General features: G+C 44.1%; 1 protein-coding gene across 1 annotated transcript in view; it reads left to right on the forward strand.

Annotated features, from left to right (window-relative positions):
- Positions 1-27,175, forward strand: part of PAK1 (p21 protein (Cdc42/Rac)-activated kinase 1) — a 38,151-nt gene that overhangs the window by 1,294 nt on the left and 9,682 nt on the right. Inside the window, exons 2-10 of the mRNA XM_009881224.1 lie at positions 5,146-5,356; positions 11,063-11,163; positions 12,581-12,728; positions 14,361-14,398; positions 16,262-16,378; positions 16,710-16,884; positions 20,351-20,414; positions 21,344-21,392; positions 23,993-24,105. Of these exons, the coding sequence (XP_009879526.1) occupies positions 5,167-5,356; positions 11,063-11,163; positions 12,581-12,728; positions 14,361-14,398; positions 16,262-16,378; positions 16,710-16,884; positions 20,351-20,414; positions 21,344-21,392; positions 23,993-24,105 (995 nt within the window). The 5' untranslated portion in view covers positions 5,146-5,166. The remainder of the gene's footprint in view (positions 1-5,145; positions 5,357-11,062; positions 11,164-12,580; positions 12,729-14,360; positions 14,399-16,261; positions 16,379-16,709; positions 16,885-20,350; positions 20,415-21,343; positions 21,393-23,992; positions 24,106-27,175) is intronic.

Below are 27,175 nucleotides of genomic sequence, written 5' to 3' on the forward strand. Positions count from 1 at the left end.
CATCCTGTATCGAAACCCAGCTGGTAAACTCTGCTGTTAATTTTCTGCTGGGATTTGGATGAAAGCGTGGCACAGGGGGAGGGAATCTGCTTGCAATGTGTTTGAACAGAGCAGGGGACAGCCCCTGCTCCTTACCACCAGGGCAGTGCAAGGAGGAAGAAGGAGATTTTTAACTCTGTGTGTGTGCATGAGCAATCTCTAGCTATGGGGTGGAAGGGTGCAGGGATACTGGTGCAGAGGTAAAACGCTTGTTCTGATCAGGATCCACTCAATTAAAGGTCAGGAATCTTTCTGCCTTTTTTTTGTGGGCAAGACACCCTTTCCTCACCCCGACAACAACAGAAAAATAGCATCTTGGAAAAATAAGAGATTTCCTTCTGGTAACAGGCAGAGAGGGGACAAATGGTTGCTGAGCGTCTCCCTCCCCCCTCCCTTGTTTAATATAGTTTATTCATCTGTAAGTTGTAGTGAGTAACTTACAGCTACTGTCTTGCCAGACTGCATGAATTATAGATGGCTCTTTTATGAGTTTTTGTGTTGATTCCAGCAATTAGTATGCGTTGGACATACTTATCTTTATGGCATCTACTGTAGCGTAGGTTTCAGGTCCTCTGACTTTTTAATTGCTTTCTGTTTTAGCAATCAGTCATCTGCCTGTCTTGCTGAGGAATGCAAAGAAAACACAACCAGCTTGGTAGAAACTTACAGTTCAGCGTGGAACATCAGGTTTGAAATGATGTGGTTTACCAGAAGGAAAAATGACATAAATAGAGGATCTTTGTTCTCTTTTTTTTTTTTTTTCCTTCGCGCGCGTGTGTGTGTTTTACACACAGTAGTGCCAGAAGGCTCCGCATATGTTGGGGTCCCACTCTGCTAAATGAACGGCTCGTGAGCCTGTGCCTGTATTACAGGAAAACTACAGCCATAAACGTCATGATTTTGAGCCATATCTGCTTCACACGGCTCAGCAGCCCTGTGCGGATCAGACGAGAGTCTGTGTACTCTGAACTCCTGGACGCCGCTGTTGGCACCTGTGGGTGCTCTCTTCTGTTGAGTACCTCTGCTTTCTCTGTCTTGAACCACCAAGTGGTTTCCTGAGACTCTTGTCCCCTTGTGCGTGGTTGTCTGTCATTCCTTCCTGTCTGCAGAAGTGTTTTGTAGGTGTGAAAGGAGACTTTGTCAGGTCTGCTGTTCCACTCTGTTGAGGGTGGGGTAATCGAATTTAACTAATGGGTTTCAAAAGTTGATTTGGGGGGGCGAGGGGGGGCACGGAGCATTTGAAGGCCTCTGTAACTTAACTTATGGCAGGCCTAAGTTGCAGGACGGAATAAAACTTATTTTCCTAAGTACTGTGTGCTGAAACTACTCGAACTTTCAGTACTCCCAAATGGCTGCAGAAACAATAGTCCTACATTATGGCTATGCCTTCCTAGTGGTGTCTGTGGGGATTGGTTTGAGTGCTGGTATTTTAATATATGTAGTAGTTGAGAATAATTGCGTCTGCAGCTAAAATGTATTCCCTCATCTGACTGCAGTTGAAAAGTTCATGTGCTGTTTCATTGCTTCCACTGTTCACTTAATCATACCCTGGAAACATAAGATGAATTTCTCTAAGCGCAGTCATGCTGGTGTGTAACTCGGAAGTAACTCGGGTCTGGTGACGCTCCGCATTCCTGTTAGGATGGATTGACCCACTTTGGTGTCGTAGCGCTGATGTTATGCCGGCTGGTGAAGCAATTGCCTGGTGCTCTGAATTTGAGCAGGGCCTGCACAAGGGGGGGGTTGTTTAAAGCCTGCTTATGTGTGAATTGGCAGGAGATTATTTTAGGAAGAAGAGAATTTGTGCAGTCAGCTAGGCTATGGTGAGGGAGACGGCTCCCTCTGTATGGCTTTGTGCTCTCGGGGCTCAGCTCTGCTGTAAAACCCTGGAGAGGTGGGTGTAATTCTGTCAGGACAGGTTTTCATCCACATACTTGGAAGCCAACAGAAGTTTAAAGTATAACGATGTTGAATTTGGGGATAGGCTGTGTCTCTGTATCACAGCGAGAGGACTCATGTAAGCAGGTTTTTGCTTTTCGCTTTAAATACGTAGTGGGAAAAGGCTTTTGGGGAACCTTCTGGGATAGTGCTTCTGTTACAGGGTATAACTTCTGTAGAACCAGTCTCTCAGTTTCGTGGGTTGAAGGATTTCTCTCACCCTCCCATCTGCAAACAGATTAAATAGCTCTTGTCACTCCAAAGGTAAGTCTTTGATGAGGCAGAAGGTCTGGGGGCTTGAGCGATGGAGAAGAAAGGAGAGGGTGTACTGTAGGCTTTGCCCACATGAAAGTTGCAGTTATCAAATAGGTGTAAAACAATATTGTTTGTTAAACTACATAACTTCTCAGCTCATTCAGGGAATAATGTAAGATAAACAAGAGCTTGTACTGCCAGTGTTTCTAGCCCTGCGGTAAAACAGTAATTCACTTGTGCTCTATCCTTTCCGACTGAGGGATTTTGAAAAACCCTCGTATATTGAAGAAACTGTGAGCAGATGTCCCTGGGGGACAATGGTGGAACTGAGATTGAGGATGCTTGACACACAGAGGTTTTCCTTATGTTGTCATGCTGTGTGGTTTGTTTTTTGTGTTTTGGTTTTTTTTTTGCTTATGTTCTTTTTCCTTCCCCCATCACTAGGCCAGCCTCTATGTATAATCTGAGGGTGTGGGGATGTGTGCTTCTGCCTCTTCTCACTTCTTTTTCTCCAGCCTGGAGCCACACGCTCTGCTCTGTTCTCTTCCTCGTAGTGCCCTTCGGTCCGATGTTGCATCCATTCCCCAATACAGTAAACTTTACGCTGTCCCGTGCCTCTGACAGCAGGTAGCAAGCACTGATTCTCACCTACTCGCCTCTCTGCTTGGTGGGAGAGGGACCCAGCAATGAGACAGTCTCCTCTGCCGTCTCCGCCATGCCTGCAGCTCCAGGATATCTGGCTGGTGGGGGAATCTTTGGGTACACCTTTATTCAAGCCCCTGGGCGGGTAAAACAGGGTGTTACAGCAGCAAATGTGGTGTCCACTCCTGGGGGGAGCTGCTAACATTCATTTTCCTTCTGCTTCCCTACTTGCAGCGTATTCCTGGAACCCTCCCAGCAGTTTGCTTTCTCACGGTTAAATAAGCATCAATGCAAAGAACGCAGCTCTTATGTGGCACTTCTGCTTATGTCGTTTCAAATGCTTTAGTTGTGCCAGTTCAGTACCAACACCACTGACACTGAGATGTGCAAAGCCCATCAGTGAGGCCTCAGTATCTTTATGTTGCAAAGATACGCGTGCAGCAGTGGCTGCCAAATTTACCAGTTTGGTTTGAGTTTAGACTTTTTTTCCACTGCTTCAACAGGGCGAGTAGTCGTTTGCACCACTTCTCTGCTCCGTTTTATACTGGAGAATGGCATCAGTCTGAAGTGTGAGTGGTGGGAGGTGCACAGGGCATGTGCCTGAACATGCCCAGACAAATGCGCAGCTCATTTCCCCTCACTCCTCCCAAATGCCAAAACTGTCCCACAGTTAAAATCAATACTCCAAATGCTACTCTGTCATTTAAAATTCCATTGCAGAGTCATGTTGGGGGGAAGCGGGGCTGGGGTCAAACCTCTTGCAAAGCTCCCTGTGTGGGAAGACTTGTCCGAAGCCTTACGGGCTGCACAATACTGTCAGCTCTCCTGTTTAAGAGCAAGTATGAAGGAACCAGGAACCAAACAAGTGGAGGAGAAGGTGGAGCTGAAGACCAGTGACAGCTAGGGAACCGCTGCTTTCAGCAAAGTCTAACATGTTGCAGCTGAGTGCCTTCTGCAGGCAGCGTTTGCCTTTCGCAACTCCCTGCAGCTATGAGAGCAGTGTGCCCTGGGTTCAAATCTTTCCAGTTAAGGCTAAGCACCGGTAGCTGGGCCAAAGACTTTGAAGTCTGGCAGGGTGATGGTGTGCGGTCATAGGACTGTCGTGGGGTTGTGGGATTTGTTTGGAGTGTGACCCAGTGTGGTTCCTCTGAGTCCAGCCTATGGAAAAGCAGCTCCCTGGAAGCCAGCAGCGATCTCGGCTTTGAAACTGGACTTCTCACTTGTGAAGAGCAAACTGCTTTTGACTTTCTGCCACCCAATAATTCTCCCTGAGCGAAACATCTTCCCTTACTGCTTGTGAAATTCATAGAGCTGTTGAACTGCTTCTTCCACCCAAACAGAAACTGTTCCTGCTTTGGTCTTTGTTCTGCAGTTAACTACCAACTTTCTTTAGAGAACATAACGCGGATGAATTCCAGTTTCCAGAAGGATCTCGCTGCAGCCAGGCTGTGTCTGGAGTAACGCTGATCTCATTTGGGTGGAACAAGCTAGTTGTTGCAGAATAATCTATTACCCTGTTCCAATGCTTCCGTCTTTAAATCTGCACAGCAGGGATTATTTACTTAGGGATTTATGTGTGTGTTGGGGATCTAGTTTTGTTTGACCATTCTAACAGAACAAAATGCAGTCAACTTTCCGGCGGTTTGAATTGTGCCTGAAGTGTGCCGCTACCGTGGAAAGGCCAGCGCCAGCTTAACACCAGCGAGGGCCGTGGCACTGCGTCTGAGGTGACGTGGGTCCAGCTACGCACCTTCCCGGCTGTCTTGGCCTCTGAACCGGTTCAGCGGCTTTTTAGCGAAGGAGGCTGAGCAGCTGCATCGAAACTCTTTTGAGTGCAAACTTCGGTCTTTCTGCATTGTGCTGTGCTGGAGACTGAATGAAACATTTTGACGTCGTTTTTAGTGGAACTTGCATGGATCTGAGAGGTCTTATGAGCTCGGCAACTTTTTGGCTCCTCTCAGGTATCTTTGCTACCTGGTATTTACTGCTTTTCCTCCCCACCCTACACTTCTGCTCCATGGGTTGCTTGAGAATTGGCTGCATCCTGAACCAGGCTTTTCTTGATGATCAATAACTCAAATGCTTGAACGTAGTCTTGTTAACAGGAAAAGTTTGGAGTTTAAGTAGAATTTGTCACACTGATGCTTGGTCTGTGTTGATATGAAGTTACAGGCTCGTCTGCAAATACCTGTGTGTGGTTTACTTCACACGGTGTGATACTAGTTTACAATAAATAAATAAAGCTTCTTGGTTTCTTTTTCCTGTTCCTAGTAACGGCCTTCCCGCCTGAAGATGTCTAACAATGGAGTTGAAACAGAAGACAAACCGCCTGCTCCTCCCATGAGAAATACCAGCACTATGATTGGATCAGGAAGCAAAGATGCTGGGACTTTAAACCATGGCTCAAAACCTTTGCCTCCCAACCCAGAAGAAAAGAAAAGAAAGGATCGATTTTACCGTGCTATTTTACCAGGAGATAAAAGTACAGTATTTTGTCTTGTCTTATAAACCTCCTGTCTGAATGTTGCTCTGAATGACCCGAGTTAAGCACCTGAAACTTAGTAATGGTTTAGGTTCTAGAAAATGTTGGGTATTTGTTTCCTGCACAACTTGTCTTAGTCATTTTGGGGTACATAAGGTGCTAGCTGTAGATCTATTTTCTTAATGATAATTCCTGCCACATTTAATCCATCCCATTTACTCTATTTTGTGCCTTTTTTTTTCCTTCTTTTTAAATTATGAGAACAGTCTCCCTGAGTACTGGGACTAGCTCTGCTACTTCCTAGCCTGACTTGTCCTTAATGGTCTTGAAAATCATAGATTTTTTTACTAATTACAAGCTGGTCATTTAAAGATGGCATTGGCAATTCCTGTGGTGGGGAGTGGGGAGAGGTCTTTTGCTTGCTTGTTGTTTTAAACAGCAAATAATTTGAGTTAAGCATGATTAACAGGCCATCTCCTGCCAGGCCTGTCATATGTTACTGCATGCTCATGTACCCTGTTCTGGTGTTTGGGTCAGGCATTGTCTACTTGCTGTTGAGAGTAATCCGTTACTGCAAATTCTTGCACATTTCTTGTGAACTGAAGGAATTTTCTCCTGTTACAGGGACTGTAACAGATGGAAATGGAGATGGGAACTGTGCACTGTACATGAAATTCTAATTTTTAAGATCAGGATATTTTAAAAACCTCTCTCATGTGAATCTTTTGAAGTGATGTAAGAAAAAACTATCTCCATCCCCTAATACGTGCTGTTTTCTTTTTATATCTGACCTATTTTTTTGAGTTCCTCTTTCTAATACATCAGCTTTCTGTAGAGTCTGCATTGCAATGCTATCTGGACACTGGATAACTAAAGTCAAGCCTAGGTATCTTCAATTTTCTGGCCTTCGGGAGGGAGGCTGTCTCCTTAATTTTTGTTAGCAAAAAGATTAATTGGAGTGACACTTCCACTCATCTAAATAAGACGTGGGTTCCTTTTGTACAAAATATTGCAGCATTCATTATTATTATTATCATCATCTGACACCTTTGGCAACTTTGGATTGTTTTACAAACATGGGGGTTTGATTATGCAATCCACAAACCCATGAACTCAATGTGAAAAGTTTGCTGGATCTTGGTTAGAACTTGCCATTATGAGTACTGTTGCTAAAGAGCTGCAGGATTTTTGTGTCCACTTAAGGAAGACACAAGGGAAAAGAAAGGAGGGAGTGGAGCTTTTAGATTTCAAGGCTCAACAGTTGCAGAGAACAAGGCTCAACAGGTGCAGAGAACAAAGAAATCGCCTGAAATTTATGAGAGAGTAAAATAAATACACCCTGAAACTCTAGTTTGAAGTAGGTTTTGAAGGAGAGCTGCCGCAGTGAAGGGCTCGTGTTAAATCAGCAGACAGGCTGCTACTGATTTGAAGATGGCTGCATTTACTGAAGATTGGCCAACGCAGCAGATGCTTCGAGACATGAGAGGTTTTTGTTTAGCCAAGCCCAGCAGAGCCTTCTGTTGCAATACACCTGCCCGAACGAGAATGGTTGCTTCTGTCCTTTAATTCCTGTTGAGCAAAAAATACCTTTAACTCTGTCACCTTCAGTTCAGATTGGTTGATTTTTATCTTATGAAAACTTCTTCTGATCTCATGATGACAACTAAATTCCCAGTGCCTCCTGTTTCTTAAATGTTAGTGAAGTTCCCAGGTGTTCAGACATCTCTCTCTGGTTTAGGCCTGAAATAATTTGGGTGTTATTTGTTAGTTTGGATGGACTAAAAGGGGAGTTGGTTTCTCTTCAGTTAGAGTAATGTAATTTGGGGCAAATGCATGACTTTTGGAACTTTACCCAGGGAAGCCAATGGTTTGTGTTTAACCTCTGCTGGGTTTGCAAAGAGCCTGCAAAGATCTGAAGTGCTCGGAGGTTAATTTTGCCAGCAAATATGGATGAGAGCTGCTGAAGCTGATGCTGTCAATCCCTTCAGAGACGTGGTAGCTCTTTACTCTGGGCAGGGAGCAGTACTGGAGCAGGCACTTCACAAAGGATGGGTCGGAAAGATGGTGAAGAGGTTGTACTTTATGCAGAGGTGCAACTGAAACACATGGAGTCCTGCTGTGGAGCAGGCCACGGACCTATTGAGATCTTGTGGGCTCAGATCGGAGGGGAGGCCAACGAAGGGGGGACATCTTGAGAGCATCTTTTACAGGTTGCTGGATCAAGAAGGGCAGTTCTAGCTGAAGGTGCTTTGGAAAGTGTCTCTTCCATTGTGCTACCCCTATGCATGAACAGACCTGTGGTATAAAGTACCTGTGGGGCTTAAATACTGGGCCTTACGCATGCTTGCATACTTTCATTGAGCTATGTCCCCTTGCCAGGCTGCTTTGGAGGTGTCATGCTCTGCCGGCAAAATTTAGGATGTAATTTCCAGTCCTGATTTTTCTCTGTCCCAGCCTAAACCCCAAAATTGGTCTTTAAAAACCATCAGCTTAATATTGGATGGATCCTATGCAAATGGATGCAGAGCTTGCGGGACTTGTTGCTTTCACCAGGAGTTGTAAATATCTGAAGTTTCTTGGTCTCAGGGCTCATCAGTGTCCTAGTTGAGGGTATGAATTTGGCTTGAATGTGGCACATCTAGCGCCTCTGAGCTCAGCTGCAGCTTTGCACAGAGGCAGGGTTTTACCCACAGGGTGACAGTTTGCAGCGCCCGGGAGCCCTCTGCATGGTGACAGAGGGAGCACTCTACTCGACCTTACCAGTGGAGAAGACCTTTCTCATCTCAGTACGCTTCAGGATGGGCTCGTGGCCTTACTTCACAGTGGGACATCGTGCTTCCTGGTTGCAGCTCAAGTTGTCAGGGCATCGTAAAGAAACTTCATGGGTGGCTCTTGTAACAGCGTCAGACGTGTGAGGTTTTGAATGAAAAGGTGGTGAGGTGTTTGTGGGAATAAAGCACTTGGTGGTAGGTAGGCCTTCTTAAACAGATATACGATTTATTTTTTATTTATTTTTTTTATTTAAGATTCTTCAAGGCTTTTTGACTCCATTGCAAGGATAATATAATCTCTGTAGAGGGGGATTAAGTGTTCAGCAAGATTGGGAGTGCCCATCTGTAATTCTTTTTTGTCTTCTACCTCCTGCTATGACATAAATATCTGCCGCAAAAAGCAACTATGTTACTAATGGTTTAATATGTGTAGGCTTTTAGATCTGTCAGATTTTGAATCAAAAGCTTCTGAAGTTCATTGTCCTCTGAGACTGCTGGAGGAAAGTTTCTGAATTCATGTGCTGGCTTCATGTGTGTTCACATGATGATGAATTCAGTCTGGTGCTATAAAACCCTGAGCGTGGCAGGCAGATTTAAAAAAAGTGTACAGAGCAATTATGGTTTCACTTGCTGTAACATTATCACTAAGGCAAAGTGATTTGAGCGTGAGCTTGTGGTAGCTGTCCCAAAGAGTTGGTGAGAGTCAGGGAAAATGCAAAGTGTTGAGATGCTGTAGGAAACGGTTGCAGGAGAATATTAATTGCTTTGGGTAGAGGAGAAGAAAATAAGCCATAAATGCAGACCTATATTGCAGTGTATCTGACTGAAACTCTCTACCTTTGTGTTGAACCTGAACAGAGAGCTGTAGTGTTGATGTGACAGAGACCATGATGTTATTTAATCAATCCTTCCAGAACTGTCTGTACTGCTCTCAGTAGCTGAGGCTCGTTCAGGCCATCGTCTCCTGCTTGGATAAGTTAGCAGTCAGCAGTCATCTTGGTTTGCTGGTTGAGTGGATACTGGAACAGTTGGTTGCAGAGAAGTTTGTTGGGATTTGGGTGTGCGGCAGGGAGCTCGGGATGTCTGAATGTAGAAATAAAAAAAACCCCAACACTTAAGTGTATTGACTTCTGGATAGCAACTTAATGCCCGTAGGCTTTTTTAGGGGTACGTTGCAATCTACTGTGGCAGTCATCCCGGACCATGTGTGGGTGCGCAGCACTCCTGCGTAGTGGTGCTAGTGCAGGTGCCCTCTTCTTCCTCACCTGAGCTACGGGCTTCTAGGCTGAGCTGACACTTTACTCTCTGCCTTGGAGGAATGGACTGATCCTATAGAATATGGTGGCTCTGATGACTCTCTCCGCCTGTTTTCCCTTTGCTTTCCATCCACTGCTAATGCATGCAGCTTTTTCTGTATACCTGCTGGATGCAGCTGCTTGTTCCTTCTTTAGCGAGGCCTCCGTGCTGCAGATGCTCACCATCTGCTAACCAGCAGCTGCTTCTGTCTCCTTCTAGCTCCACCCCCATGATGGCTCCTCCAGCATTGCAGCTTTCTCTTCTCCTTCCCCTTGGCAACTCTGTCGCTCTTCTGCGATTCAGCTTCCCCCATCCCCATTGTTTGAAAGAGGGATCGAAAACAATCTGTTCCAGCTTCATGTCCCAAATGGAGCATCTGATCCTTTTCTTTCTCCAAAATTAATCCGTGCAACAGTAACTCTGTAATGACACAGAGAACGGTGCCAGGGCTGGCGTTGAAGGAAATGGGATTTGGTCCTTTGGGGCAGGCCCTTGCCATCTCTGCACAACTAACCACCAGCAGCGTCTTAAATAATTGCAACATTGAGCATCAGCCTCACAGGTTTCTGAAATACCTGGGCTTTGGCGTTCATGTTCCCAAAAACGCACTGGGGAATGTCAGCCACGAAACAAGTTCTGTTTGGCTTTAGATACAAGAGGTAGCAGCTGGGAAACACAAGTGGTTTAGTCACCTTCTCCTGGCTCTCTTTGTTTTATAACTGCAAGCAGCAGCAAATACAAGTAGAATGTGGTTCTTCCTTAAACTGGTATCAATTTCGTGAATACAGTAAATATTAAAAGGAAGGTGGAGTACTTAATATGTCATGAATATGGATCAACTTAATCCAAAGCATAATGATAATCTTGTTTGAAGACTTGACTTGAAAACTTGCAGAGTGCATCTGCTTTGATTTTTTTTCCTTTCCTGTTTCTTTGACTTCTGCTCCTCACCTGCCAGATTTTGCTTTCTTGCTCTGTGACTTCAAAGCTTGTTATTAAAACCATGTTTAGGTCATTTTGTGAGCTGAAGAATATAAATGGTTTGGTTAATATAAGATTCTGTAGCAGAAGCACATATGTTATATTTGGTTTTCTTCATAAACTCGGTTTTGAGGATGTAGGAAGAAGGAAGCCATTCATAAGGAGTATTTGTAGTTAATTTTGTTCCTGTCTTAATGTGAGAGGCGAGTGTATATTTAACAGAGCATAATATATATATTTTTAAAGTTCCTTAAAACAACAAATAAAAAAAAGTGTTCAAAACTGCATGGCTCCCACTTAACTGCCGCTATAGTGCTTTTGACTCTGACCTGTATAAGTTTGAGCGAATATTTTAGGTAAATAGCTCTTGTGCTACTGAGTCTAGCCATACCGGTTGCTACTTGACATACCCAAAATATCAGTTTCCTTGTCTTACCCTTGTCCTGTGTTATAAGAGTTTGATTTTTGTTGTGCACTCTCTGGGTCTACTCTTAAGCGAGGTGACAAAGTTTTTAAACTTGCTGTTTGTCTGCCCCAGATCGAAATCCTATAACTAGTAAAAGGGGGGCGTGGTTGGGTAGGTGAATTGGAAGCTACTGGGGAGATTTGAATTCTTGATGTACTTACAGATTATTTCTCTTGTTGTTGTCTCTTGCAGCCAATAAAAAGAAAGAGAAGGAGCGGCCGGAGATCTCCCTCCCTTCAGACTTTGAACACACGATTCATGTGGGGTTTGATGCAGTCACAGGAGAATTCACAGTAAGTGAATCTGGAGGAAAAGAATGATGTGGTTTGGCTTATTGCTGGGAGGAGCCAGGACCCATTAATCTTCTATATAGTAATGCTGGAAAGGCTATTACCATCATCTAGTTTGATCTCCTTTGAAACACATCTGCAGAGGTTACCCACTAATTTCTGTTGAGAGACTGTTTGTCAAACTTGGCACATCCCAGGAGCCCAGGCTGCCAGCAAACTTTTCCTTTCCTCTTTTTTGGCTGATGTGGACAAGAAAACACGGTATATCTGTCTTCCTTTCCCCTCCCCGTCTCTTCTAGAGCTGGGTTAGGTCTACAGCATAGTCTGCGTGCACCAAATGGGGCTCTGAGAGTTCCCCTTCAGGAGATGCACAACTGTGCATAACTGTTCATGACAGAATGTGTATGTGCTGCCCTAAAGCTAAATGTCAGATGCTTTTATGTTTTGGTTTTTTTTTTTATTGACATGCAAAATACTGAGAAGACAGAGTTGTATTTCATCATATTATTCTTCTTAATTTGATTACGAGGTAGTATTTAATAGCAGCAGAAGTTGTTTGTGTTTTTACCTGTCTTTAATATGCTTCTTTTTCAGGGACTTTGCTCTCCTAACCTGAATCGTGTGTACAGTTGTGTTTTGCATGTCAGCCTCTAGACTTGCCCCAGTTAACCTAGATGTTCCAGGGGGCATTACCTGAGTGGCGTATGCAGCAGTCCTTTTGAACAGGGAGGGTAACTTTATTGAGAAAGGAGCCCAGTCCCTTGCCACTTCATCTATACAAACTTCCCTTTGTTGGTGGTGAAAGGTACAGGTCAGGCTGTACTCCAGATGTCTCTATTTTCTGGCTGAAATGATGTCCTTGTAATGACATTCTGAGCTTCATATGTGCGGTTAACGTCTCTACTTTCCTAGCTCTGGTTACAATAGTGGTTACCAAACCACTATTATGAAAGAACTGTAGTGCTACAAGAAGACCCAAGTGAATGTTGCATGTTCGTTGTGCTAAATGCGTACATTCAGTGTATGGTACTTCTGTAGTCTTTCTTGGATATGTGTAAATATCTGTGGGCCTGTGTTTAAAGAGTTTTCTTTTGCTGGAGGCTCTTCTTGAACTGCAGCATTTGGGTCTGCTCCTTTCTGTCTTTTGAGTTTTGGTCTTCAAAGGATGTGGGGCTCACCCAGAGCCCCGGGAATGGAGTGGCATTTGCATGTCCATGTAAGGAACATATGACTTGTAGCAGACAGTGGCTAGGAAGGTATCGATCCACCGCCTCTTTTTCTTTCCTCTCCTCTTTTCTCCCCGTTTCCCTCACAGCATCGAGTAACCTCAGACACTGTGTGGCAGAGCTGCAGTGGCAGGTGTGTGTGGTGTGAACCACATTAGTCTGACTGTGGGCTAATGAGGTACGTCTCCCCACAGGGAATGCCGGAGCAATGGGCACGTTTACTGCAGACTTCCAACATCACCAAGTCGGAGCAGAAGAAGAACCCCCAGGCAGTGCTGGACGTCTTGGAGTTTTACAACTCCAAGAAGATTTCCAACAGCCAGAAGTACATGAGTTTCACAGGTACATGGCGATCATCTCATACAGCTGCTTTGTCCAACTTTCCATGGGGTTTCTTTCATTTAATCAACATGTAGATCTGTCTTTTCAAGGAAAATGTGAATGAGATTCTGTGGCTGCTCAAGCACTCCTCTTCCTTTAAAATGCTGTTCTGTTAATCCTGATGCCCAGCATAGCTGCAAGAGAGGAGGTCAGTCAACTGGCTAAATCCTAAAACACGTAGGTTTTCTGAAGCTTACAGCCAGCGTCTGCAAGGTAGATCCCAGAGTGTTGGTGTTGGGTTCCCAGGGATGAAAATCTCTGGAGAAAACAGGCAGCTAAATTTTGCACCAGTTTCAGTTTCCCTCATGGGTGTGGATGCTGCTTCATGCACGCTTGGGGCGAGCATCTCTCTGCTCCTGTGTGCTGTGATTGAGGAATATGCCTCAGCTGCTAGGTGCTTGATAACTGCTGGCTGGATTCCTCTAAAAATCCAAGCTGCCAAGCTTTTGTGCCTTTTTTGTATAGATTACCTGCCCACTGGAAGGCTCCCGCAACCACAACTCCTTTTTCCCTTTCAACTCTAACTTCTTCCCTTTCTAAATATTAATCAGAGAATCATAGAATAGTTTGGTTTGGAAGAGACCTTTAAAGGCCATGTAACCCACCCACCCCTCTGCAATGAGCTGGGATATCTTCAACTAAATCAGGTTGCTCAGAGCCTCATCCAACCTGACCTGAAATGTTTCCAGGGATGGGGCATATACCACCTCTCTGCCAACCTGGGCCAGTGTCTCACCACCCTCAGTGTAAAAAATTTCTTCCTTCTATCTAGTCTAAATCTTCCCTCTTCTAGTTTAAAACCATTACCCCTTGTCCTATTGCAACAGGCCCTGCTAAAAAGTTTGTCTCCATCTTTCCTGTAGCCCTTTTACGGGGACTGGAAGGGGTTCTAAGGTCTCCCGGGAGCCTTCTCTTCTCCAGGCTGAACCACCCCAACTCTCTCAGCTTGTCCTCACAGCAGAGGTGCTCCAGCCCTCTGATCATCTTCATGGCTTCCTCTGCACGCACCCAAACAGGTCCATGTCTTTTTTGTGCTGAGGGCTGCCACTTTGGTTTTTGTTTCGGTTTTGTTTTTAAGAGGATAGAACTATGTCACCAAAACTGGTATTAATTAGGAAGTCTCCAGGCACGGATAAAAGAACAAATTTTATCCATATGCGGCTGGATAGTCAAACAAGAAGCCCACCATTTGACTCATGGGGTCCTCTGTTGCTGTCCCAGGAAGTTAGGTGGCTGAGGCTGAACATTTTGCAGGTCTTGGGCTGGCTGCAGTGCCTCTGCTGGTGATTTAGCCCATTGAAAATATTCTGTGTCTATGGATGGAGGACAGTATTCATTCAGGTGTTGCACTGAGAAATGCTCCCCTCCTGCAGCAGGGATTTGGGCCCCCTGCATTTGTCTGCAGAATTTTTTACCCACTATCCCCATATCTGCCAGGTGTCAGCTTGTTTTGGGGAGCTGAAGGTAATGCCTGGGTTTGGGAGCAACCTTTTTTCCTGCCCCTTCTGAAGGGAGCTTGTCCCTTTCTCCTCTCCCCACTGCTGCTGCATTTGCAATTCATTTGTAATGGCATTACTATCTTGTCTTTTTCAGATAAAGCGACAGAGGATTACAATTCATCAAATACATTGGTAAGCCTTATATTCACATTCTGTGTCGAGTTTGGGGATTTAAAAACTTGCATAAAGTAGTTTACATGTAACCTTCTAGTTTGCTTGGTGTTTTAAAGTCTGAACTACATATATTTGTATAGTTGAATACGTGTTTATAAAAACAGGCACGCTCCTTTCACCTTTTTCTAGCTGGGGAGGAATCAAGTATGCAGAAGTAGCTTTTATTAGTGAACAGTGAATTGGTGAATAGAAATTGGTGAATTAATGAGTACAAATAGTTCTGTTTTCATAGAAGTCTATCTGTTTATGTACCTAGACTTTGATAACCACTCTTCTCTCAGGTTTTATATGTCTCTATAAACAGGCAACAAAGTTTAATTACTAACCTGCATGGTCTGATTGACCAAAACTAATGTTGATTAGTGTTGATTAACCAAACTAATCTCCAGCAGAAAAGGAAATAAAAGGATTTCCTCCTCACTGCTTGACCTTTACTCTGTCCTTACCAGGGCAGGCACCACTCCTGTTTGCTTGTTTGGAGACACGATATGTTTCTGTATGTACATGTGAGATAGAAGAAACAAAACTTTTAATTTAAGATGATTCATAAAACCCCACAATTTCCTCATCTCTTGTTTTCTCACTGCCATGCCATTAGCTAGAGCTGGCTTGTTCTGTTTCCTTCTGAAGGCAGAGTATTCGGATCTGACAATTTAGGACTTTTTGAGAAAAGAAAAGGAGAATGTTTTTGCCATTGTTTATTATTACATGTCATTGTACGTCAGTCCTCAGGAGCTTAGAATATCCGAGCTGTTGGATTTGAAAGTAAATCCTGAAAAAAGCAGTAGTTACCAGTCTAGTGAGATAGCCTGATGTTTTTGGAAGACGCTGAGTAACTTTTAATTTTGGGGATATTCAGGAAATTCTCAGTGTTGATGCTTTTAACAGGCTAAGCTTTTGTGTTATGTCAAGGGCACTTTAGCAGTTATATGTCAGGATGCTGGTGACTTCAAATATTTTAGATTCAGTAAATGTTGTTTTCCCCCTCTTTCAGAGAGAACTTTAACACTTTTCCCCCTGCCAATCTTGGGGAACTGATGATAAACAACATGGAAGCAGGAGCACAAGCAGAACTGGTCTAGTGGGTTGAGGAGCTTGACAAGTTTATTTTGAAATGTTTATAGTGTAAAGGATGCCATGAACTTCAAATCCAATTTAAAAGTTTAAAAGTGGCTCTGAGTTCTGATCACAATATTGCAAAAAAATTCCAGATAAATATTTTTAGCCACTTCCAAAACTTTTTTTTTTTAAAAAAATCATTGTTCCTATTTTTTTTTTGTGAAATTTTCCTTTAGAAAGCAATTTTGAAAGGAATTTGAAATGATTTTACCGGGTTCCGTGATTCAGTGATTCTGCTTCCATAATTCTCTCATTACTTATTTCTGAGTCACAAGACCTAAGTTGATGTTAACTTGACCTTCCAACTTTAAGAGAAAGCATTAAGATTTTGATGCAAATTAAGGCATTTAAAGACTGAAATCTCTAATCTCAGGGTTTGGATCAAAGCAGCAAAACAAAAGAGGCAACATAAATAGGGACAGATATGTCCAAACCCAGAAGTTGTCCCCAGAGTTGCTGGGTCTGCCGTGTGGGTGTTGGGAAGGCAGTGAGAGAGCCCAGCTGGGTCTCATGTCCTTGGGAAGAGGGTTGCGATCACACAGGCCCGTGATGAGCTCTGTCTGAACAGTTGTGTCTGGTAGTGCTGGACTGTCATTCCATTTCCCATGAAGGCTCAGGATCTTTGGGGTTTGAACTTGTCAGATATTTTGTTTGTAACAAGCAATTGGGTTTTTCTTTTTGCCATTTGTGTAACACACGCAGAATGTGAAGGCTGTCTCTGAGACCCCTGCAGTGCCCACAGTGTCTGAAGATGAAGATGATGAAGATGATGCAGCTCCACCGCCTGTGATAGCTCCGCGCCCTGAACACACGAGATCTGTGAGCAGAAATACTTTCCTTCAGCCCCCGCCACTGCAATCATGGTTGGGTCTCGCCTGACTCCTCATCCATGCTGCATGGCACGGTGCTGAGCCCTTCTTGGGAGCATGAGGGAGGAGGTGGGAGCCATTCCTTCTGGCAGAGCACCTTCGTATTGTCACCTGCCTGCTTGGGGGGGACAACAAGAGAATCCTTGCTCAGTGACATTAGCTGGTGAGAAAGTAGATATAGAAATGCATCCCTGACAAGAAGAATAGTAACAAGATGAATAGAAGTGTTTAAGTCTTCATCTGAATTGTATTAATATGTATGTTTTTCTCAACCAAATTAGATATACACCCGCTCTGTGATAGACCCACTTCCTCCTCCTACCAGAGATGCGGCAACCTCTCCTATTTCTTCTCCCTCGGAAAACAGCACAACAATGCCTGACATGCTGGTCAGGAACACGGAGAAACAAAAGAAAAAGCCAAAAATGTCAGATGAAGAAATCTTGGAAAAATTAAGTATGTCTTTTTTTTTTTTTAAAATATAATTAAATTCGAGGTCCTGCTGTGTTGATTTCTCAAAATCTTAATAAGCTGAAATGTTTTGACATTCCCATTTTGAGATCCCTTACTGAAGACATTGCATTGTGACTGTGTGCCAAAATTGGGGGCAGATGGAAGGGGGGAGCATAAATATAAGCTGAGCACCTGTGATGCCAACTGAAGTCCCCAGGGAGTTACAGATCCTCAGGCTCTGCAAAACAGCCGCTGAATAAGTAACATCTACTTAACTATGAAGTCTGAGATTGTTCCGCATCTTGATAGTCTGTAGCTCTGGAGCATGGATGTTTATATTGAAATGTTGGATGCAAGGTGAGCAGAGCTTCCTACTGTGTCTAAAAGATGGAGAGAAAATTAATGCGTTCCCAAATTCACCTTCCGCAATGCCATAATGTAAAGTGATTTGGTTATTTTTAAGTGCCCTGACATTGTGTGGGTACCCAAATTAGTAGTTATTTCTGAGAAATGTATCTCTGTTGTGTCCTGGTGTCTTTAACAGTCCCTACCTGCAGTTCACGAGTCTTCTAAAGTGGTCCTCTGCTGCCTGGTATTTTTAGGCTATGCTGTGGCATATCCAACAGCTGAAGCAGCTCTTCTGTGCAAGTGATTGCTATCCTCGGCCTGGGCCAGTTTTTATTAGGGTAGAGTGTTTCTAATTCTTTGAACTACTAATCCTGTATTAATTACATACATGCCTTGCTTGTCAGTTGATGTAAATTGTGTTAGCACCCCTGGGGTCAGGCTGGTCTCCTTGGTTGAGGGTATACCCCTAAAGGTCAGTATTTTATGAAGCAAAAACTAGTAGCTAGATGAAGGAAAATTTAATCAGAGGGTATAACTTTAAAAAAATAAATTAAAATGGCATCTGGGTACCTCATTCCTCTGAATAAAACCTAAATTGAATGGATGGCATGTTAACTGGACCTGCTTGCTATTGGAAGACTCGTACCCATTGTTTCAAAACAGCAACTTCACTCACTTAGTTAGCAGGACCTTTGTATCATTAAGGATTCAAGCCATTTTTGTGACCAGGTGGAGCAAGCAGGGACTGTGGCAGGAAAAAGGTGCTATTCTAATGCAAATACTCTCACTTCTGTAATGAAGAGAAATGGAAGTGCTACTCTTGGGGGTATGGGGCTGCAGATGCACCTTCTGACACCTTGCTTGCTCCAGCAAGTGGTGTTCAGGGCTGAACTGATTCTTTAGCGTTGATGGGTTTTGTTATAAATACAGGGGTGTGTATGAAGTTCAGTGGCCACTGTTAGGTGTCAGCTTCTAGATGTGGGCTAGTCAGAAATACGCGATGAAGTTTAATCCAGTTGTAAACAGATGTTTTTCCACAGAGGGCAGTGGAGTTGTACTTGTGCAAAGACATTCAAATCTTTTATGTTTTGGTTTGACATGTGAATAAAATGACTAAAATCTTAAAGCATATATATATATTTACACATATTGAAGATGTGCAAAGATTAAAAGGAAGCTGATAAATCTCCACCTCTTAGCGTTAACACAGCATTGGTGCGAACATTAATGAATCCTCACCTGGCTTTTTGGGAGGTAGGAAACATTACCCCATTTTACAGATGAGAGCATTAAGCAGGGCAAGATTGGCAACTGCCTCCTGCCACCGCAGCACTGTCCCGTCACTGCCTTGGGGAAATATTTGCCTGTCTCACAGTCTGAACTTCTAGCCTCTGTTAGGCTTTGAGGGAAAGTTTACAAACATTTGTTCAGAAATGCGTGTCCTCAGGGCAGACAGCACTGCTTCCATAATTGTACAGTGGGGTTCATATAATCAGATTTTTCTTCCCACCCTCCTCTCCAAACATGGACCATATTCCCTTCCTTTACCTCTGGCTGCCCTAAACCCTGTGGGTTTGGCTGCTTTCCAGCGGTGTCTGAAAATAGCCTGCTCTTACTCTGCTTGCTACTGGGTTTCTTGGCCTAATGACCATGAACAATTTCTTTGCCAACATACATCTGTTTAGGCTCAGCCTTAGACCCCCGTGAAAGCAGCACCATATGTTGGCAGCTTGAGTGACTTGCAAACACCAACTCGGATGCAGCTCTGCATCCCTTGATCCTTTTAGCCACCCTGGTGCTGTTAGAGAGGAGACTTGCTCCCAGCTGAGCTTTAGGAATTGTTGGCTCTGATTTCTTCAGCCTCAAAAGGGTGCGATTCCCACCCGCTGTAGGGGTGTTATAAATATCAGTTAATGTTTGCAGGGCACGTTGCATTTCAGTGATGCTCCTTTGTCAGCTTTTCCAATTTAGCCTTTGGCAACCTGCCATGCAGGACTCCAGCGCATCTATGCAGCCTGCCCTTGCTCTGAGAGCTCCCTCCCCTCGTACGGACAACGTCGTGTTCCTCGTGGATGCCAAATCCACCTTGAGCTTGAGCCGGCCCCTCACCGCCCTGTGTTACAGAACACCTGGCAAAGTGCTTTTCCCTCTGAGGGATGCAGTAATACACTCTTTTTCTGGCTGAACAGCCACATTAGGGGAGAATGAGCTGAGAATTCCTTGGGTAACTCTCCAAAACCAGAGCGATGCTGCAGTCCTGTGGTAACTTCTGCTAAAACCTGCACTGACTGTTGGGTTCCTAGAAGAGGAGCTGAGCAATGCCCAGGTCAGGCCAGAGGAGGTTTGGCTCTGAGGGGTCTCTCCAGCTTCCCTGACGAGTCTTGCAACCCAGTCATTGGGTCACTAATGGCTGAGGTTGTGCTGTTACAGAAACATCAGAAATTTCTATTCTCCCAGCATTTGTTGTGGTGTAGGGAAATCTTTGGGTAGATTTGCAACAGACTGTTGGCTCTGAGGTGGTGTGGCTGCCCCATCCCTGGAGGTGTTCAAGGCCAGGTTGGATGGGGCTTGGAGCAACCTGGTCTAGTGGGAGGTGTCCCTGCCCGTGGCAGGGAGGTTGGAACTTGATGATCTTCAAGGTCCTTTCCAACCTAAACCATTCTATGATTCTATGAATGAGGCCCTGGCCTCCAAATTCAGAGGAGATTGCAGTGCAGTGGCATCTTAGATTATCCAGTGTGTTGAAGCCAGGGGTGACTTTAAGTTGCAGGCTGCCAGCAAATAATTGTGTGTACGTGTGTGAGGGCCACGTATCCCCATGCTGTGCCTAGCAGTGTGCAGTCACCAGCTGCTAGTGAAGATTAAATGTGCTTAATGTCTGTATTCTACCATTTCTGAAGGGAAATACCTGTGACGGGGGAATGCCACAGCTGATATGTATGTAAATAACCGAGGACTTCCTTGGTGTTTGTGTACCTCTGGGTTTCTGATGAGTGGTTCACGAGGCTCAGCAGAGCCCGCTGTGGCCGTGGGGCTGCTCTTAAAGTACAGTTGGTTCTTATAGTTGCATGAAAAAGAACTTAAAAAATTCTCTTGGTTTTGTTGTGTTTCATTTTTGTAGGAAGTATCGTGAGTGTGGGCGATCCAAAAAAGAAGTACACGTGTTTTGAGAAGATTGGACAAGGGTTCGTATGTTCTCCTTCTCTGTTCTATACCTTTCCTTATGCTGAGAAGGAAGCGCTGAAACCAGGCAAAGTTACTTTAGTGGAAAAGCTATTGGTGATGCTTTGGAGAGTTTATTTTGTTTGGTGGTTATTTTGTTTTCTTTTTCTTTTGTATTTTTTGGGGGTGTGTCAGTTGTTTTGGTGGGTTTCCCCCCTGCTTTTCTCCCTTTCTTGGCAAAGGCTCAAGTCACAAGGACTGGGATTTTTGTGCGGATGTCTTTTAATGTAAGAAAATATGTCGTTAGGTGATCAGGTTGCTAAATACAGCTGCAAGCAGGGAAGGAACTGCTTATTTTCAGCATGCAAGGCAATCTTCAAGTCACAGATTTGCTTTCTGAATTAACTCTCCTCAATGCAGGTGCTGTGCCCCTCTTAGCAGGGTAGGGGGAAAATAGGGGTTGGGGGAGAGGCTGTGGTGAGGCAAATCAGTGCGATTCACTGAGACATCTGCTGTCAGATCCAAGTGCTGAGGCTGAAACTCCCATTTCCCTCACTACAAATGCCACGTTTGTTTACTTTAGCTGATCCTATCTGCTCTGTAATCATGTTGGGCAGTCTGCACGCCAGGGCAGTGCAGTCATGCCAGTTAAAACGGGATCAACTCGCGGTCCTACAAGCTGTGCTGAGTTGCTGGTTGAGCAGCAAGGGCTTGGAGGACCATAGTGTCCCTTATTACGAGCTTTGTTCCCCATAAATTCTCTGGCTTCTGCTCTGACAGTAGTCTTGGCTCAGAACTATTTCAGATTATATTTACCACTGAAATTATTGCATGGAAAGGAGTGGAACTGAGAGCACTTCAAAGAGACAAGTGGAAAGGGGCACGTGTTTAGTTCTCAGTCTTGCTATGAGGCACTAATAAGTGGGTTTTTTCTTTTCTCTCTTTTGTGTAGAGCCTCAGGTACAGTTTACACGGCAATAGATATAGCTACAGGACAGGAGGTAAGTGCTACCAGAATACCACAGCAGAGGATTTTGGATTGTGTGCTAAAAGTTCAAGTTGATGCTACAAAGTAAAGACGGTCTTTCAGGGATTCATCAAACCGTATTTTTAATGAGGTATTTATTTTCTTACTATCGAGGCATGGTTGAGTGGTCTAGGCAGAGAACTGGAAAAAAAATATTTCCCAAGTTTTGATTCCTGAATCATTTCATATTTGTAAAGAATCTTTCTTTGACCACAAGGGCTAGAAGCAAATGTTCGGACTGCATAATTCCTCAGTAGAAGTTTATCTCTTCATCCCCAAGATTCCTGCCTGTCCCCACTTAAACTCTTTTATATGCCCTCTGCTCCTTTGCTTCCTACACCTTTACTAGTTGACTTGCATAGAAATACTTTCTCTCCCACCTTTTCCCCACTAGCTTTCTGCCCTTGAATTGAGGGACAAGGAATGTCCATCTGTCTTCTTTTTTATTTTTTTTTTTCCCCCTCACGAATATTGAACAGTGCCCTGCGTATTGCATGCATGCATAATAAACGAGTAGTGACGGATATGCAGCATCTCTGGAAACCATTATTGCTAGGTGGAGAATTTTTAAAGAGGAAAGTGTATGCATTATTCCAAATATATTTATGGAAGTCTGCAGCAATGCGTGTCTGCTTTGCATTTGTACAACGTCAGGGTTATCCACCAGTAGATTTCATAACTGTGCTTTTTGGTGAAACTCCTTCAACTCCTTTTCCCAGTTCCTGAAGAATTAATACAGTTTAATTGCAGCCTCTGAGGAAGGGGTGCTGTGTTTCATTTTGAAACAATGGGAAATTTTATAGGAGGAGGAACTCCTTTGGTTTTCTGTTTTCTTTCTGGACCCCTTCGGTGACTCCTGTGTGAATATTTGAACCCTTATGTTAGAACAGACTTTTAAATCGTTCCCACTATGCTAGTGTGATTGGGCCCTGGATTTTTAAATTTGCATTTGGGATCGCTGTGACCTTGGCATGTTGTTGACCTGTTTCTTTCTGTGAAGCATGCTGCTACCAATCCTTTGAGCTCAGTGAATTGCAGCACATCTTGCAAGTACTGGAAGGAAACTCCTTGATTTTGCACTGTACAGGAGCATTGGGTGGCTCCCGGGATTAAGAATACTGAGGATTTTCACTGATGCTGGCTATGTAGTATAACTACAGCTGTTTATTTTGTGTCCTAATGCACGGGACAGTCTTAGATAAGGAAAGTTCCCCCAAATGCGCTTGGAACATGGGTCTACTGCTGAACGGGAGCAAGGAAGTACAGGAGCCTCTCTGAAGCTCCCTCAGTATTGGTCTGGGATTTCTTTATCTGCCTCAAATGCTTCCTCTCTCTTCATCTTTCATTCTTCTCTCTGGTCTTGTGCAAAGAGCAGCATGGGGGTTTTGTTTTGTCGTCTTTAAGTACTGTTGGCAGCCCTTGTGAATACTGTGGAAAACCAGCGTGGTGTCTGTCTGTTCTTGCCTTCTCATGTGTTGGGATTTTTCTATAGTCTCCCCTGCTATAGTACCAAAATGCTAATTGTATCCGTCTATATTGGCACTCCATGGCTTGCTTCTTTTAATCCTTGCTTTTGTGAGCTGGAATTACTGGCTCCCCTCCATTTACCTAGGCCTCTTTCTCTGCAAGTGGCAGTTTTGTAAAAGCATAATTACATTTCATTCCCTCTCCCTAAATATTGTACCAAATGTAGTTGGGTTGTAACAACTATGGAAGGGTGTCTGCCTCTTGCTGTGCTGAGTAGTCTTATTGGTTTGAAGGCTTCTCTGCGGGCCAGGTGCTCTCATGAAGTACTCGTAGTGTGGAGAGTTGAACATAAGAGTTGAAAATGTGTTGTGCCCTCCTGCTTCCTGCATATAGACATGCAGGTATCCTGAAGCAGGCAGAAAGCTACTAAGCCAAAGGGCTACAACTGACAAATCCCTCCCTATTGCCCTTCAGTTATGACTGAGGATAAGGCTGAATCACTTATTTTTCAGCCTGGTCCTTTTTTCCCCAGGTCTTGCGGTGACAGAAATAAATAAAATTGCCACCTTGAAGTACTAAGCTTAGGCTACATTACCCTCTCTGTGCCTGGCTGTCCTGCTGTAGATTTCTAGAAGCACAGATTTGCACAGCAGAGGAAAAAAAAAAAAAAAAACCACCAAAAAACTTCCAGATACATCCAATCCAAAATAAAATAATAAGAATCCTGTAATAAGCAAAAAGTTTTTGACATATCAGCCCATAGTAGAGTAAGGGGATCTCTTTCTTGTTACCAAGAAGTTGGAGATGGAGATGCCTACCAAGCTGTGACATAAAGGTCCAGTATGAAAATAGTAATTCCCCTTACCTTTTTAGGCATTAAGTGTCCTCCAGCACACGTGGAAATGGACTTCGCTGCAGGAACTCACAGAGAAAAAAATAAAAAAAAGAGAGGGAAGATGGTAAAATAAAGTTATTCCTCCACAGGAAGAGCAGAGGCTGAGCAACCTGTGATGAAAAAGTGTTTTCCCAGTTTGCATGTATGTGGGTACTGGCAGGTTTCTAGGGGACGCCTGTAATAATGCTTTCCTTGGTCTTTCTTCACTGCAGGTTGCAATCAAACAGATGAATTTGCAGCAGCAGCCCAAAAAAGAACTGATTATTAATGAAATCCTTGTGATGAGGGAAAACAAAAACCCCAACATTGTCAACTACTTGGACAGGTATGTCATGATTTGAAGAGTTCACAAAGGGGCTCTGGAAAACACTTCCTTGTCGCTGTCTTAAATGATCCCGTCACAGCTTAATACAGATATAGGACAACCTTGCATTGTCTAATACATGTAGCAATGTTGGGGTGTGGGTGGCTTGGTAGTGTCTCTCCATGCTCTAGGAGAAACAGGTATCTGAATCGGTATTGGTGGGGTGTCTAGGCTCTCTTTAGAGATGCCGGCAGCAAAGGTAGTAGCAGTATGCTGTCAGGACTCTGTTTTTCAGCTCTCTCCTTTTCCGAATTTGACACAAAAAGCCATTTCCTTCCTGCTACTAGTGAAGAAATAGAAATAGTTTGAACTGTGTTATTTGTATTTTCTTTCCTCTTCCACTGAGAGCAACGCTGACATACTGCTTGCAGAGGAGCAAACTCCTTCCAGGGTTAGATGGTAATCTAGTCCCTGTGTCTGTCCACTGAAGTTTTCCGCACAGTAGCGTAACAGTGACAAAGGCGAATGACATGCAACACGTAACCAAGCAAGACTGCTTTCTTTTAGGTGTGAATAAGGGAGAAAAGGAGACCTGGCACAGACATAAGAACCCTTTGGAAGACAGAGGGAACAGGATTATTCCCTGCTCAAAGCTGAGCTTTGTGGGCTAATACACATGCGGTGACACTCCTGCTCAGCCTTGAGTGTATTACATCCATATGGGACAGCTCATCCTTGAATCCCTACTTCTCCTTAGCGCAAGAGCTGCACCTAATATCTTATCTGTGTACAGACCTGCTCTGCTTGTTCTTGAGCTGATGTCCCTCAGACTAGGACAATAACAGAGCAGAAGCAATCAGCACAGCAGCTGCTGCGCTGAGTGAAATCTGTTTTTAAAATAAATGTGTGTAGCTGTGAAAATTCTGGTCACTATAGCTCCAGGCAGTAAAACGCCGAGGTCTGCAGACATACGTGGCTGTGAGAGCTTTTCCCCACAGGATGTGAATGCTGTACATAAGCGCGATGGTAGCAGTGCCACAATCATCAGCTGTTTGGAGATTGACTGCTTCAGAAAGAGCAACTGGTAAATGTGCTTCTTTAGGGTAGGGAGCTGCCTTTGAAAGTGCAAGAAATCCTTACATCTCCCCAGTTTAAATTCCAGGAAACAGTCACAAACTGTCAGCATTGAAATCTGGGGTGTACTGAAAACCCAACAGGCAAAAGCATTGCGTGGTGGCTTGAATTCACCATCAACACAACATCGGTGCATTGTGTCAAGCCTGTGTCGTTCACCTTTTGTTTAAGACATAGCTCATTCGAGTCGAGCTGCAGACTGAATATCCTGCTGCAGCACTCACATCAGAATCCAGCAGTCTTGATGAGCTACAGGTTTGGCTTATCAGGATATTCAGTCTGTAGCACTCGCATCAGAATCCAGCGGTCTTGATGAGCTACAGGTTTGGCTTATTGTAGGGTGAAGAGTGCCTAGATAGGGTGAGCTGCAGGCTTTAATCTTGGCAGCTTTTTTTTTTGAAGATAACGATGGAGGGATGTGACATAGAATCTCTTTTAGAAATCTGAGAGAGTATTTGTACACTTGTTTGCTCTGCATGTATATCAAAATCTTATCAGATGTTTAACAGGTTTCTTTAACAGGCTTTTAATGTCTTAGCTGAAAAAAGTACTACTTGTATACTGCAGCATCAGTTGTGCTGCTGAATTTATATGGTGCTGTGTCTTTATGTGTCACTGGAAAGAGCTACTTTGTTGAAGGGACAGAAAGTCTGCTCCTGACATTTTGTGTAAGGAGCGTGGGCACAGGGAAGCGATGCTGGGCAGAGGCCCTCTTCTTACAAAGAGCAGGATATTACCCGTGTAAAATGAAAAAAGTGGTAAGGAAGAGTTAAGAATTGTATCTGGGCTGAAACTGTTTATTTCTCCTGGCTAATTAGAGGCTTTGTTTTGGCAAAACTGTTTGAGGCACATTCTTCCCATTAGAGAGAGCATCGCTGAGTACATGCGCTTGCCTTGTCTAGCCAGTACCTCCCAGCTGTAGGGTAACTGCACGTACTGCTGTCTTGTTCAAACTTCCAGCAGCAAAAGCTGCTGCTTTTGTTCTCCACTTTCTCTCACTAATCTTTTTCAGGGGGATTAGCTTTTGTTTGAGTGCTGCAAATGGACAGAGCAGCAACAAGGATGAACATGGGGGTTCTTGTGCCTATTATGCCACTTCAGCTTTGCAACTGCAGGATCCTGTTGCTGGGGAGCTGCATCCCTCCTGCCTGCCCTAATCTGCTTGTTTGCTTTCTGAGCGCTCAATGAAGCTGATCTTTGAACGTCGCTTGTTGGCTTCTGCCTACTGCTGTTGCAGAAGTATGAGGAAGGATGCATGTGATGCTGTGGGAACTGGTTTCTTTTTTTGTGGTTCTGTTTTTGACAGTTTTTTCTGTTTTCTCCCTAATGGGAGCTGCAAGGTAGTCACCGGTATAAATAAACCAGCTCTCTCACTTCTCTTTGCCTCAGCTTCTGCCCTTATCTAGGGGTTTCCTGTGCTTTATTCTCTCTTACTGGCATGGCCTACTTGCTCATGGTTAAGAGGTCTGGCTGGTTTACTGTCTGCCCAGACATCACTGTGCAAACAGTGCATTTGTGCCTCAGACAGCTTTTCTGCTGCAGCGTGAGTGACCAGTGTTGCACGAAGCTGTGCTGTGACACTTAAGATGATGTCATGGCCTAGTTCAGCTGTACTTAGGAGCTGAATTTAGAAGCATCTGCCTCTGAAGACAGTGATGCTAGTTTTCCAGTGCAGACAAGCAGCCACTTGTGCTGAGTTACCTTCTGGAGGTGCCAGTTTTCTTTCTGCTGCGTGAAAGAGGCCCTCAGAGCCCTACTTGTAAACTCGGGCATCTAAACACAGGTGTCAGATGCCCAGTGTTAGGCAAAGCAAACTCCTGCCCTTTCGTTTCTTTCTTTCTGAAGAACTCTTCTTAACCTAATATTCCTCACAAATCCTCACTTTAAGTGGTAGCCACTGTTACCCTCACCCTAACCCCAAACTCAGTTAGGGCTGGAAGGTCCGTGACTAAAGCTG

The sequence above is a fragment of the Charadrius vociferus genome, unplaced genomic scaffold (assembly GCF_000708025.1).
Source record: "Charadrius vociferus isolate BGI_N301 unplaced genomic scaffold, ASM70802v2 scaffold1, whole genome shotgun sequence".
In the NCBI taxonomy this organism is placed as follows: domain Eukaryota; kingdom Metazoa; phylum Chordata; class Aves; order Charadriiformes; family Charadriidae; genus Charadrius; species Charadrius vociferus.